The sequence below is a fragment of the Carassius auratus genome, chromosome 12 (genome assembly GCF_003368295.1).
Source record: "Carassius auratus strain Wakin chromosome 12, ASM336829v1, whole genome shotgun sequence".
Classification (NCBI taxonomy): Eukaryota; Metazoa; Chordata; class Actinopteri; order Cypriniformes; family Cyprinidae; genus Carassius; species Carassius auratus.
This window is the reverse complement of record NC_039254.1, coordinates 17,174,689-17,189,504: the sequence shown is the minus strand read 5'-3', so window position 1 is coordinate 17,189,504 and position 14,816 is coordinate 17,174,689. Positions and strand designations below refer to the sequence as shown.

Here is a 14,816-nt window from a genome sequence, read left to right as displayed (position 1 = left end):
AAAGCGTCTTTGTGTTTTACACATCCAATGTTCCTGAGAAATTGCCTGCATTTTTAAGTTTCAAACGCAGCCAACAACACACATCTCACCTGGGATAGTAAAAACTGCAGATGGCTCTGAAGCTTTTAGCTTCTGTTTCGTCTCAGAGAGACATTATGTCTGTCTGTGCCCTGGAGAAAGAAACCCTTCATTTGTGTTGACAAGCTAAAAGTTAAAGTGGCACTTTGTTTTGAGGAGGCTTTCAGCTCATCCTTGGTACTTTCAAGTCATTTCCAGCCAATTGCAATATTGATATAATTTAGAGGTTTATTTTCTTTCATTTAAATCATTCTGTGAATCAATAGCGCTGTAATAGTGATTTTAACACTGTGACAGTTCATTCAGAGCAATGATATATTCGGCAGATAACAGCATTAAGGAGGTGATCGTTTGTGCTCCTGCATTATCAGTTATTGTTATTTTAATGGCACAGTTGTTTTTGTAACCAGATTCTCTTTTATGCATTAGATTTTTTAACAAAATGCAAAACATTTTAGTTTAGAGCTTAAGACATGTAAGACATTTTTACAGGATTTTTACATCCCATTTACGAAAGCCATACTGACAAATAACAGCATACAGCACGATAATGCTACAGGGAAGTGCTCGTTGTATAAATTGCAACTTCTTGTTAACTGTTTTTTTTAAACTAGAATATCCACTTGGTGGCTAAATGGCTGGGAATGCTGGAGAAGAAGCTGGAGCAGCATGCAGAGGGAAGCCACCAGAGCTTCAGGGTGTTCATTAGTGCAGAGCCGTCCTCCTCACCCGATGGCCACATCATCCCACAGGGCATCCTGGAGAACTCCATCAAGATCACCAATGAGCCACCCATGGGCATGCATGCCAACCTTCACAAAGCCCTGGACAACTTCAACCAGGTAGAGCGACCTGTACATGTTCACTCCGCTCCAATAACTCACAATGCAGCTACTCCACGGTCCTATAGGAAGCTGCTCTGGATAAATATGTTCTTAATGATGTTATTGGTTGCATTGACAGAAGTACATACAGTATAAGTACAGTCACATACCACTACAAACCTATTGTTTTCTGTTCCACAAAAGGTTACTTTGCACAATATTAGCTCAAAAAAGTTGTAACTTTTGTAATTCACTGACACCCACCAACCACCCACCTTAAAGGCTTTTTTCACCCCAAAATGAAAATTCTGTCATTAATTACTCACCCCCATGTCGTTACAAACCCGTAAGACTTTAATTCATCTTCAAAACACAAATTAAGATATTGGGGATAAAATCTAAGAGCTTTCTGACCCTCCATGGACAGCAACGCAACTAAAATGTTCCTAGGTCCAGAAATGTAGTAAATATGTTGGTAAAACAGTCCATGGGACATCAGTTTTTCAACTTCAGTTTTGCAATTATTTAATCAACAATTCTTCTCCCCCGAATTACATCTTCTGGCATTTTAGAAAGTATTAAAATGCATGCTTTCCCCTAAGCGTAAACAACGCAGATTACGTTCATGTGCGCACTTTCCCCCCGAACGTAAACAATGGTGATTACATCCAAAACGTTTAAAAAATGGTGGAAGACGTAACTCGGGGGAGAAGAATGTTTGGATAAATTGTGTTATTTTTGTTTTCTTTGTGCAAAAAAAAAAAAAAAAAAAAGGTTTTCTCATAGCATCACAAAACTGATGTCACATGGACTGTTTTACCGATGAATTTACAATGTTTCTAGACTTGGGAACATTTCAGTTGCATTGCTGTCTATGGAGGATGAGATAGCTCTCCGATTTCATCAAAAATATCTTAATTTGTGTTCTGAAGATGAACAAAGGTCTTACAGGTTAAAGTAATTAATGATATTATTTTCATTTTGGGGTGAACTAACCCTTTAATTCTATATTCAGATTATGAATTGAAACTTTAATTGATTGATTGATTGATTGATTAATTTCTTCAGTTTTTACTCAAATATAAATAAGCATTAATATTAGAACAGTTGTAACACTCTGACACATGCCATGTGAAATATACCAGAATGTCAATTATAGAAAAAGTGTGTTCAAGTCACTGTATGTATGAATTGCATTTCTATTGCATTTTTGAATAAGGCAGGGGTAAAAGTGGCATTTTATTAACCCATGTCATGTTTTCTGTAAAGTCGCATAAATGCAAATTGTGCTGTTTTGTTTATCTTGGATCTGGTTAATACAATAGTGGCCATCTGTGGGGCCGTTTTGCTTGTTATGAGAGAGTCTCTGTTTGCGGCGCTTCTGTTAATTAAAATTCTGCATGTGTTATCGACGAACCCCATCCGTGACTTTCCAGCTCACTCTAGGCCGATTTAATGTGCCGATGACTATCTGCCAGATCAGTGCTGTAGCAACACTCGTACTGTAGCTTTCTAGGAGGGTTCCTGCGGCGAACGAGTCACATTCTAGTCATGTACGCACCTCGAAAGTAAATCAATGGCAGAGAAAAAGGCCTAAACAGCTCTCAAACTCTAGTAAGCAGCAGTAATCCAGAAAATGACAGCTACTTTCATATTGACCTTTTTAGCTGTCCTGGCAAAGAGCAGAGTCAATTGCTTCCTGTTGGCGTTGTCAAATTCAGGGCTAATGGAAATGATTTTTAACTCTTCGTGATTGGTTTGATTGTGACGAGCCATTAAACGTAGCTATGGAGATCATAATCTCATTCTGTAGACAGATCGCTGGTGTTGTGTGCAGAATGTTAATGGATCAGAGCTTTAACTCCTCCTGCTCTATTATTAAAGCTCCTTAAGTCAGTCACACCAGCACAGCGACATATAAGAGCTAACACTACTGGAGACATATTCATAAGCAAAGGAGATTTTTTAACAGCATTATTGGGTTTCTTGTGCAAACAAAGGAATCCCATGAGGTTGAGATGCCATTTGGATGTCAAACACACACACACACACACACACACACACACACTAATTGAAGTTGTTTCAAATAATGAGCCCAGCGATGAAAGCTATGACAAGCAGTGACAATTAAAAAGGAATCTCAGCTCCTAAATATATTGGAATGGAGTCATTCTTTTGTCTGTCCTAATGCCCGGTGTCCACTGGGAATGCTGACAATGAAAGAGGAACGCAAAGGTTTTTACTTTGAACGCTTTCTCTTTGTTCTCCGGTCGGAGCTTGTTGGCAGAATGTGAAGCGTGATACCAATGTGTCCTAATTGACAGGATACTCTGGAGATGTGTGCCCGCGAGAACGAGTTCAAAAGCATCCTCTTCGCCCTGTGCTACTTCCACGCAGTGGTGGCGGAGCGGAGGAAGTTCGGCCCTCAGGGCTGGAACCGGAGTTACCCATTCAACACCGGAGACCTGACCATCTCCGTCAACGTGCTCTACAACTATCTGGAGGCCAACACCAAGGTGAGAGAAGTAGAGTTTATTTATGTGAGTGTACTTATTGAACTAGGGAGAGTGGAACGCCTGCTGACATACGCTGTGTTAAAAGAGACTGATGTGGGTCTGGAGCGTGTGTAATTACTCACCCACACTTACACAACAACCTGCTCCCAATTTAATATTCATGCCCTTCATTGCACCCAGCAATTAAGCATCACTGCTTCCTTTAATGGCGAAACCCCAGCGCTAAAGAGCTATGGACTTGAACTAGATCGTCATTTCCTGAAGGAAATAGCAGTGTGAGGCAGCAGAGCAGTGTTAGATACATTTGGTTCAGTGTAATGATGCATTAAAACCATTGTCATGATTCTCAGCAAGCGTCATGTTTCACTCGAGTGCTGCGTATGACTATAGCTATAAATACTTTAAATATATGCTAGGACATCAATTACAGGCATAATTCAGTGTGCAAATGTATCTGTTGAAGTCATTGGGAGGTTTTCAAACCTTTAAAGAGATAGTTCACCCAAAAATTCTAAATGAATAAGAATATCCAGCCTTATGTTTTACATAGACTGAAAGTCGACGGTAATTCATATTGCCAAGATACAAAATGGACAAATAAATTCATCAAATAGACTTATATTCCAACAGCAGGGGGTCATCGGGGGACTATGACTTGAATTTCCATCTGGGTTCCAAAGGCTTGGAATATAGTATGCAGTTATATAGACTGATTGTATGGTCTTTTATAGGAATATAAACAGTGTTATTTTTTTGTAAATATAAAAGTAATGCATTATTTTATTAGTTACTTGAAAAAAGTAATTCGTTTACGTAACTCATATTACATATACCCCAGCACTGAGTATAAACAAAGTCTCTTTTAAGACAAGTCATGTCACTCGGCGGCCATCTTTGAAACGCCTCTCGGGCATCCAAGTGGAGCTTCTATCTCTTTGACTGGGGAAGCATTAAATTCTCCAAAACTGTTCACTAAGTTTAGGATTACATTTTATATTCAAAATCACCAAAGAAATCTGACAACCACTGTGTTATAAATGTTGCAACTTTTGCTCAAAAAGCATTATAAAAAGCTTATTTCTCAGGCTAGATCAGCCAGTGCGCAAGCACAGTCCTAAGAAAACTTCTCATAGCGCTGACTGTTTCTATAGCAACTGGGACTTCTAACGGCAGCTGCAGTGACATGCTGACTTTACCGATTAGCGATTGGCTCTTTCATTCAGAAGGCGGGGCTTCCTGCAATTAAGCGGCCATATTAAGTGTTGCATTTTTCCCCATACAAAACTACACAAGTGATAAGTCGTGGGTATTCTATAGTCTTTGGTATAAATCACCATCTAGATGCATTATATTGATTAGTGTTTCACAAATGGAGGCAAATCATTTGGAAAAAAAACAAACAAAACCAGAACATATGAATCCAGCTCTTTATGCACTTTAATTATGCACATTTTGTTATGAGACGTTTTAGTAATTCAAAAACCAAATTTGGAAGCTCTAATATCAACAGATTGACTGTGGTTCACCAACAAACAGAGACAGGGTTGAATATGTAATGAGCTGCTGTTCTTTCCTACATCTCTGACGCATTTCGGCTTTGCTCTCCAATCATTTTGCCCACACTCCATCTCTGCAGGTCACAGCACTCGCATTTACCTCCTCTCACCTGGGAACGGCTTCATCTGGCCCAGGCGCCGCACCGTCACACACCCACATTAGCTTAATCACATTACTCAGAGTCGCCGTTCAAACACGGCCGTAACTCTCATCCGCAGGGGCTGCAGAGCATGACGCTCAACACACACAAGAGAATGAATGAGTCTCATATACCTCAAACACACTCTTGGGAGCAGTGAAACACCTCAGCAGAGCGGCTTACTGCTTTCAGTGCTGTGGTTTAGTGGTTTGGACTAGTTTAGGTTTGAACTGTCATCTCTTCCTCTAGGTGCCCTATGATGACCTGCGCTATCTCTTCGGTGAGATCATGTATGGGGGTCACATCACCGATGACTGGGACCGCAGGCTGTGTCGCACATATCTGGAGGAGTACATCAAGCCAGAGATGATGGAGGGAGAGCTGTATCTGGCGCCTGGCTTCCGTCTGCCGGGAAACAACGATTACAACGGCTATCATCAGGTACAGAGATTCACCAAACCTGGCCGGTCTTGTATATCCAGACCTGCGGGACATAAAGCTGTGTGTCATATCAGTAATGATCGCAGTGATAAGTGCAGATGGTTAAGATCTGATGGAAGGGCACTATATCTGGGGTCAGACTGGGGCCTGGGAATAGCTCAGATGATGTAAAACCCTAACACTAGATGGACTAGGCAACTGTATATGTGACCCTGGCCCACAAACCAGCCATAAGGGTACATTTTTTGAAATTGAGATTTATACATCATCTGAATACATACACTTTCCACTGATGTATGTTTTCTAGGATAGGACAAGATTTGGCCAAGATACAACTCTTTAAATAACTGAAGAAAAAAAGAAATCTAAATATTGAGTCCTTAGCAATGTATATTGCTTATGAAAAAATATGTTTTTATATATTTACGGTAGAAAATATATAAAAATATCTTCATGGAACATGATACTCAATATCCTAATGATTTTTGGCGTGGAAGAAAATCTATAATTTGACCCATACAATTACTAAATATACCTGTGCGGCTTATGACTGGTTTTGGGGTCCAGGGTTTCATACTGTTACTGTTAAACGTATAGATATGTATAGATAGATGCCTCATTAGCGGCTGTTTCTATGGGCCGTTATATAGAACGTATCCGCCATATTGGAAAGGTCAAACCCTGTCCGTAAACACTCAAGAGCACATTGGCTGTATGTCTGCAACCCTAGTTTTACGCATGTATGATTATCTGCAATAGACTTACATAGACCTAGCAGATTATCTTGCTAAACTAACACAATACTGTACAAAGACATGAAGCCGTTAGCTAACACAACATTTAAAAGGTACAATAGTTTTATAAACCTTTAATATTAAGTAATTACGTATTAAAAACGCAAACCAACACATTGTTACCTTTGAAAGTTTATTCAATTTTCTATTTAAGTTTAAGTGGTTTTTGTGGCGTCTTGAAATTCATTCATTTGACGACACGTTGACGTTCCAAGATGGCATATCTATGGCTGTACTGTGATATACTAATAATATATTTCTGGGTTCAAAACCTGCCATAATTGTGAATTGTAAACCTGCCTTGCTCATGTAGCAAGTGATCCTCAGCTTTCAGAATTTGACAATAACTCCTTTTGTTTTCCAAAAAGCCATACAAGTTTGGAGCAACAGAATGGTGAGTAAATGTACGTTAGAATCATCCGTTTAACAGAAGATTATCTGTGGAAAGAGAGTGATGCCACACCGTTCCAAATGCACATGCCTGATAAGATAATGCTGAGTTTGAATGACACTTCTGAGCGTTTTATGACATTCTGTGTGATTGACACGTTGCTCTCTAACATCTCCTGCATGTGTCAGCCGCCCAGATTAGAACACTGCTAATTAACAAAGCCTCTTCTCTGTCATCCCGTCAAGTATCGGGGATGCTAGGTCATGCATGGCCAATATTTTGGGTTCAAGATTAGGATTGAAGGCTTGTGTTGGTTTGCGCTTGTTTGTGTGAATGTCATCTGCACTGCTCTTAAATCCCCACACAGACACATCGCAGTGGACTCAGTGAACGTGTCTTCATGTTTGATGTGTAGTCCAGTCTAATGATGATCGCAGCTGCACACCTCATCACCTCTCTCTGGATCTGTTTCAGTACATAGATGGCGCTCTTCCACCCGAGTCCCCGTACCTTTACGGCCTGCACCCGAACGCTGAGATCGGCTTCCTCACGCAGACGTCAGAGAAGCTCTTCCGCACGGTGCTGGAAATGCAGCCCAGAGACGGAGGATCGGGAGAGGGAACATCCGGATCACGCGACGAGAAGGTTCTGGAGAAACATTCCTATTCGACCACATTATTTAGCTACGAAGGGAACATTAATATTTCAAAATATCGCAGTATTTTACCTCTTGATACTGTATTGATTTTCTCACAGCAAAAAAATAAAAATCAATACTTTTGATAAATATTCAACATGAATGTTTTGAGGGAAAAAGAGATGAACACACGCTGAATTTCTATTTGATCCAAATCCAAACTCAGAGCTAGCTAAAAATATACTTGTACAGGGGCGTCTGGTTTCCACTGGGGAAACTGAATCTAGCGAGTACAACCCCTCAATATTAATATCATGATTAATGGAAACCTGTAGAATTCTACATTAAATATAATGTAAATCTAAATCTAATTACATTCATTGTGTTTAGAGATTTTATGATAAGTGCTATATTCCCATCTGAAACATGCACCTAGGATCAATAATCTACACAAAATGACTGAAGAGCAGTTTAATTTTGCATGAGTAGCAACCTTCAGCAGGTTTCAAATGGATTTAAAAAAATGTCCAAGCTACTCCCATTAAAAAGGCATGTGACCCATTTGGATTCAAGGAATAATGCTCTACTTACTAAAGGAGAATTGATAAGAACTAACATCTAAATTAACCAGGAAAACATTGTCCTGCACTAACATAAAGAAGAAGACCTTTTATTAAACTAGCGATGACCACACTAGAATTTACTACGGTGTTTATTAAGCATTAAACATTGTTGTAGCTATATACTCTAAATGTATAAGCTGCTATTTTTTATAATGCTATCGATTTAAAACCGAAATAATGTAAAAGTAAGCATACGTAGTAATGAGGAGCCATCAATGTTTTTACTGCAGTAAAAGCTACAGTTAAATAATTACAAGAACTATGGAACATTTTCATAATTTATCCAGAGTCTGGGCCTTTATGAATTATTGACCAAGCAATCAATTTTCCCAGTTATGTTATAAACCAACTTTGCATGTGTGAACGATATGTGAGCTACTACAGAATAAATAAATAAATAATAAATGAGGTCAAATTTAACCTCATTAAACTCTCCGTGCGTGAATGAGCTCTTGGTAAGGGTCGCGGTGATCACATCGTCACGTCCGGAGACAGACTGGTGTCTGAAGAGGTTCAACTCTGCTCATTTCCCAGCAGCGGCTGCTTTCAGGGGCCTCTGACATTTAAGAGATTAGATATGGGAGTCGTGGAAGAGTGCTTGAATGCATTATGACAGCTGACCTTTTTTAGTTAAGAGATTGGGATGTGTAAGCAATGAGCGCTTTGCATTAACTCCTCATGTATCTGACACAGACAAATAGATCTGCTGAGAGGATCGCGATTAAGAGCCCAGACCGAGCTTTACGTTCACGCTGTGTCTGAAGTCACTTGGACGCTGCTCTGTTAGCTCGATTGTCATGTTTAATATATTTGTTCATTATTGTTCATATTTATTCTATTGAATCCCTTTCATCCAAACCGTGCCGTGTTTCTGTGCTCAGAGAAGAGATCTGTCCCTGAGCAGTAATACCTTCATCAATAATATGACCGGACTTATTAGATGATTGCATTGCCTGCAGGGTAATTGAATACTTGATTCATCCTGCAAATGATCATTTCCTCTGTGTGCAATGTTCTGATTTACCAATAATATTTCCCCAGTAAATTAGTCAGCCAAGAAAGATAAAAACACTTATGCTAATGAAAAAAAAAATAAAAAATTACCAACCTGTTTAATTCTTTTATGAAATCATTATATTTGCATCAATGGATGACGTATTTAAAAAGCGGCATACTTTCAGGGAGTGTTGTGAGTGTTCAGCGTGATGGATGGATCAGAGCAGTCCCTGACGTGTGTGTCTGTGTGTCCAGGTGAAAGCGGCGCTTGATGAGATCCTTGAGAAGCTTCCGGAGGAGTTCAACATGGTGGAGATGATGGGGAAGGTGGAGGAGAGGACGCCGTATATCGTTGTGGCGTTACAGGAGTGTGAGCGCATGAATACCCTGACACAAGAGATCAAACGCTCTCTAAAAGAGCTCAATCTAGGCCTGAAGGTTAGACACACACGCGTGCAGATGCATAAAGACGCACACACACACACACACACACACACCTGTAAGTGAATGGCTTGCTGTTGTACTGAGTTCCCAACCCCTTTTGTCTGCTGCTGCACGGATCTCATCACCACATCAAATGCTGATCAGGTGGCTGAATGATTTTTCTGCCATATTATTAAAATCTGATATGCAGTCAGTTATTGCTTTCTTCGCACACCTGCTGGAATGACACATCCGTCTCTTTCTTGGTGCTTGGTAACGGGAGAAATGAAATCACTAGCGTGCCGGCGAGAGAGAATGTGTTGCTCTTTTCAGACCTAGTTTAACTGCGTTAAATCCCTGAATGACGGTAAGCCTTATGAAGAAAAGACAACTATTAACTACCGCAGGATTGTGGCCTTGGCAGATTCAACAGGGAGTCACTGAGATGATTTCCATTACTGTGGATCACCTACTGAAACGACTGAAGCCCTCTATTGTGTTGTTCTGAGACACAATAGGGAAAAGAATCTAAATTATTCACATATTCCTGAATGTGTTTGGAGCCACGTTGCACTGTGGGAAATATTATGTCATGGCAATGTGACGCTGCGTTTATAGATGAGAGTAAACACATTTTAGATGCATCTTTATGTTTTTGCTTCATATATATTCATATTCAGCTGTGACTTTTCCATTAAAAAACAATTATGCTATATGGAGTGTGAAAAAACATGTTTTTAGTCTGTCATTTAAAGAGCTCATGTCATTTAAATTCTGAAGTCTGTTTGTTTACATTATAACTGACCATTTTCAAGGATGCTTGTTGATTTATTCTGTCCACTTATGTCTGAAACTGTGACGGCTTTAGCCAAAGTAACACTTGACTAACATCTTTCATCTCAGGACCTCAAAAACTGATTATTAGCGTGTATAAAGTTTTTCTTCAGCTGAATCTGAACCTGCTTTATCTACGTTAAATGACAAACACTAGAAGGTCGTCTCAGCACATCAATTCCATTTTTTTTTTAAATTAATAATCATTTTATTTGTTATTTAGGATTTCTTTATTTAAACTGAACCTTTGAAACAAATACATGTACATGTTTCTAGGCTGAGCCATATGTTTCTCTCTCAGGGCGAGCTCACGATGACCAACGACATGGAGAATCTCCAGAACGCCATCTACCTGGACCAGGTGCCCGAGTCCTGGACCAAACGTGCCTATCCGTCCATATCCGGTCTGGCCATCTGGTTCACGGACCTCCTGAACCGCATCAAGGAGCTGGAGAACTGGACGTCTGACTTCTCCCTGCCCTCGGTGGTGTGGCTGGCCGGCTTCTTCAACCCACAGTCCTTCCTGACGGCCATCATGCAGTCCATGGCTCGCCGCAACGAGTGGCCGCTGGACAAGATGAGCCTGCAGTGCGATGTGACCAAGAAGAACCGTGAGGACTTCAGCACGCCGCCGCGAGAGGGAGCATACATCCACGGCCTGTTCATGGAGGGCGCCCGGTGGGACACACAGGTCAGACTCGCTGTTATGGGTTTTGAGAAGAAAGAATTATAGTGCAGTCGACTTTAACTGTCTGAAATGAGAGCGAGTGTTAAAGCTACATGACAGTCAGTGAAGACGTGACTGTACATGCAGCGAGGCGAGCGTTTGTTTGCAACATATTCACACTTTACTCCAGTCCATTTGTTCTAGCAGCAAATATTTGCAAAAAGAGCAAAAGCTTGAAAAGCTTGACATCCAGAACAAATCTCACTGAAATTTTCTTAATCTTATCACATTAAACCTTTCCCTCTGTCCTTGTGCTTCATAAATGAATCAATGTCAAGTTATCTTGTCGAGTAGATAGTGGGGTAAGATGTGCCAGTATGTTCACTGTCATCGCAGACTATGAACAGACCCGTAATATACAGCTGCATGCTATTCAAATACATATATTATATTTAAAAAGAATACCCCAAAAAATTTAATCAAAGAAAATTTTCTACATGGCATTCTTGAGTCATGCATCTAAGTCTTTAACTGATTGTGATAGTGAGCTTAGACTTCAAATATAGGATATACTAGGAAATGGTTCATATTAGAAATATTATTACAAAAAAAAAAATATATATATATCTATATATATATATATATATATATAGATATAGATATAGATATATAGATATAGATATATAGATTTTCTTGTCTGATTCATGAAATAAATACTTAAAATAGGTAGATGCATTTGAATTATTTCGATAATTATTTAGTTATTTAATGACACGGCTGTTCAGTCAATAGTTCTAGAAGCTTTCCAATCAGGCAGATTCATTTGATCTCTTTTCTGTCTCTCTGGAGGTCAGGTGAAGTCAGTGAAGTAAGCAGTGACACAGCGAGCTCCTCTATGCACAGATGAGTCGTTCATGAATATTTTACTGCATCTGTAAGATTTACTGGCTTAAATTCACACTGACTACATTGTCATGAAAAATTCAACGGCAGTTTAAACACTGACCAGCATTTCTGATGAATGGGGCAGCGGTTTCTGCTCATTTAAATCCAAATGAAAACGCTGATTTGGAACGGATTTTATTCCCCGGCCTTTGAAGAAGCCTAGAGGAGCATCGACATGTAGAGCATCACCTGAGATTCTCCAGCTGAGACTATAATGACACCAGCTGGATATTAACCAGCATTGTTTGCTTAATTTACCAATTGATTTGCTTAAATGAGTTGATTCTGAGAGCTGTCACTTTAACACTCGCTCACACAGGTCTGCAGAAACACACACACATGCTTCAGCACAGACCCACAACAAAGAGTCTGTTTGCACCATTAGCGCTCTAATGAATGGAAATGCATGCAGCTTTCTGGTAATGTCTCGAAAAACCAGTTTTAATTACGCACAGGAAGATTTTAATCACTGCGCCCCTCGACTGTTTTCCGCCATACGTCTTCGATGAACTTAAACTTAGAATCAGGATGCCTTTTGCCCTTTGGGAAAAGCTATTTCAGCTTATCCGAGTGTGAAAGCATGTAAGCGGAGATGGAGGATCTGGCCTCATTTATATGAATGAGATTTAACACCTATTGCGACGACATCAAACACACAGGCATATACACCATGGCCTATATACATAACATTATTCTTATCGTATAGTTATCGTATGGCTTATTTCTGAAGATATTCTCTTAGCTGAGGAATTAGTGTAATCAGCTAAAGAGAGTTTTAAAGAGACGTGACCGTAAGTTTTCAGGCCCTGTAAAAGATCTAACATGAGTTCCTCTAATCGTGTGCGAGATGCGCAAGGCCGGCTTCAGTTTTTACTGACTTTATTTATTCAAAGAGTCGTAAAACTATCAGTGTTTAAAAGCACAATAAACTTTTACTGCAGCTGCGAGACAATTAGAGTGAAATCATAAACAGTGTCCTCTGTGGAGCACTGCAATGTCAACTTTATTTGCATTTATCCCTTTAATACTTGCAATCTTTGGTCTGTTGTTTGTGGAGCAGAAGAGGATTAATGAATTCATGAACTATCCGATGAGATGTCCCGCATCTGAACTCCTGCTAGTTTCCCTGTTCAAGAGTTTTCACTTTAGTGAAGGACAATTCAAACTTTTAAGATACTTAAACCACAAAAAGAAACTCAGTTCAGTTGTTTCCTTCTTGCAAACATGGAGCCTCTTTATAAAAATGTTCATTAATAATTAATAAACATTGTGAAACACATTCAAACTTTCAAATCCGAATGGAACGACATGAGGGTGAGTAATTAATGACAGAATATATATGTGTGTGTGTGTGTGTATGCGTATGTGTGTGTGTGTGTGTATGCGTGTTTGTGTGTGTGTGTGTGTGTTTTATTTATGTGCCCTCATGATCAAACAGTAATTTTCCCTGTGTTCAAAAAGCAGTTTCAGTCAGATATACGTCACATTTCATGCTGATATTTAAAAGATCTCTACTTCATATAAATATAAATATGAATAAACAGTATATGATCATATGAAAAGCATATGTTATATTGAAATAATATAAATGATGCCATAATATTATGAACCTCATATAATGCAATATGTTTAACTGGTGATTTATCATGTAGAGTGATTATAAAGTGTTACCATGAAGCTAAGGTTCCTTTCATATTAAATGTCTCTTGAAATGAATAATGAAATCTATTATGGTCTGATGTTTGTGTTGTAGGCTGGCATAATGGTGGACGCTCGTCTGAAGGAGCTCACTCCCACAATGCCGGTGATTTTCATCAAAGCCATTCCTGTGGATAAACAGGAGACCCGCAGCCTGTACCAGTGTCCCGTCTATAAGACCCGACAGCGTGGACCCACGTACATCTGGACCTTCAACCTGAAGACCAAAGAGAATCCGTCCAAATGGACCCTGGCTGGAGTCGCTCTGCTGCTTCAGATATAAACTACCTGCTCACATTTCACCAATGACTTATTTGCACCTTTTTTAGAACTTAGTATTTTCTTTTATTTTTTTGTGTGTGGAAAAATTGCGTTAGGAAAAGGCAAGCTCCAGTGCAAGTGTTTGCACAAACACGGCCTGCTATGCAGATAAATTAAAAGCACTTTGATGAATCCGTTTCATATTTGTTCAGTGTGTTTTTCTTTCACAGACTGACTTTTGCTCTACTTCTGTTCTCTCAAGTTTAAAACAGGAAGCCTACAAATCTCAGTTCTATAACATCCGAACATCTCACCCGGAGAAACCGTGGCGCCAGTCTGAGGAAAGTGCAACACCTCAGTGGATCCGCCGGCGCGGCAGCGATGAGCCTCCAGGGTCACTTATATCTGTTATTGAGAAAACTTAACAACACGTAGAGAGACTGAGCTATGAAACGGGGCCACAGGGAAACAGAATATGTGGAGAAAAGCAATAAATCCATCCAGAATCCAATTACAAAGCACCGGGAAATGGAGCTTCATGTGACACACAGCTTCTGCCGTGCTCTTTATATTCATTTCTCTCGTGTCCCAGCGTAAGGGATAGAAGACAAACGGGTTAAAGAAATAAATATGAAACCGACACGAAATGTACGGGAACCTTCTTCATTTGTTTGTGCTCACATCGGTTAAACATGATTAATGTGCTGCTTGTTTATTCGCTCCAGCAGGGCGGTAAAGAGTGCACTTTGTTCTCTGAATTTTACATTTGCATTTTTGAAGCGCATATCAGCGCTGGTAAAGCATCAAAAGAGACACGGGGAGTTTAAGGTGAGGTTTCAGGCTTTGGTTCGGCATCAATGAAACGCTGCATCAGAGAAGCTTTACATGTGTCAGGAGTTAGAGAGACAAGGATTTCCGTGAACGCTTGCAGAAAGTAAGTATGTGAATACTTATATATAATTTCTGAACAAACTGGTCATAAAATGGATCTG

The 14,816-nt window shown here is 39.7% G+C and overlaps 1 protein-coding gene across 1 annotated transcript in view; it reads left to right on the top strand.

Moving 5' to 3' along the window:
• The window catches only part of dnah9 (dynein, axonemal, heavy chain 9), a 95,127-nt gene extending 80,311 nt beyond the window's left edge, over nucleotides 1-14,816 (top strand). The window contains exons 63-69 of the mRNA XM_026277343.1: nucleotides 693-920; nucleotides 3,227-3,418; nucleotides 5,364-5,555; nucleotides 7,215-7,385; nucleotides 9,252-9,434; nucleotides 10,555-10,944; nucleotides 13,619-14,816. Of these exons, the coding sequence (XP_026133128.1) occupies nucleotides 693-920; nucleotides 3,227-3,418; nucleotides 5,364-5,555; nucleotides 7,215-7,385; nucleotides 9,252-9,434; nucleotides 10,555-10,944; nucleotides 13,619-13,846 (1,584 nt within the window). The 3' untranslated portion in view covers nucleotides 13,847-14,816. The remainder of the gene's footprint in view (nucleotides 1-692; nucleotides 921-3,226; nucleotides 3,419-5,363; nucleotides 5,556-7,214; nucleotides 7,386-9,251; nucleotides 9,435-10,554; nucleotides 10,945-13,618) is intronic.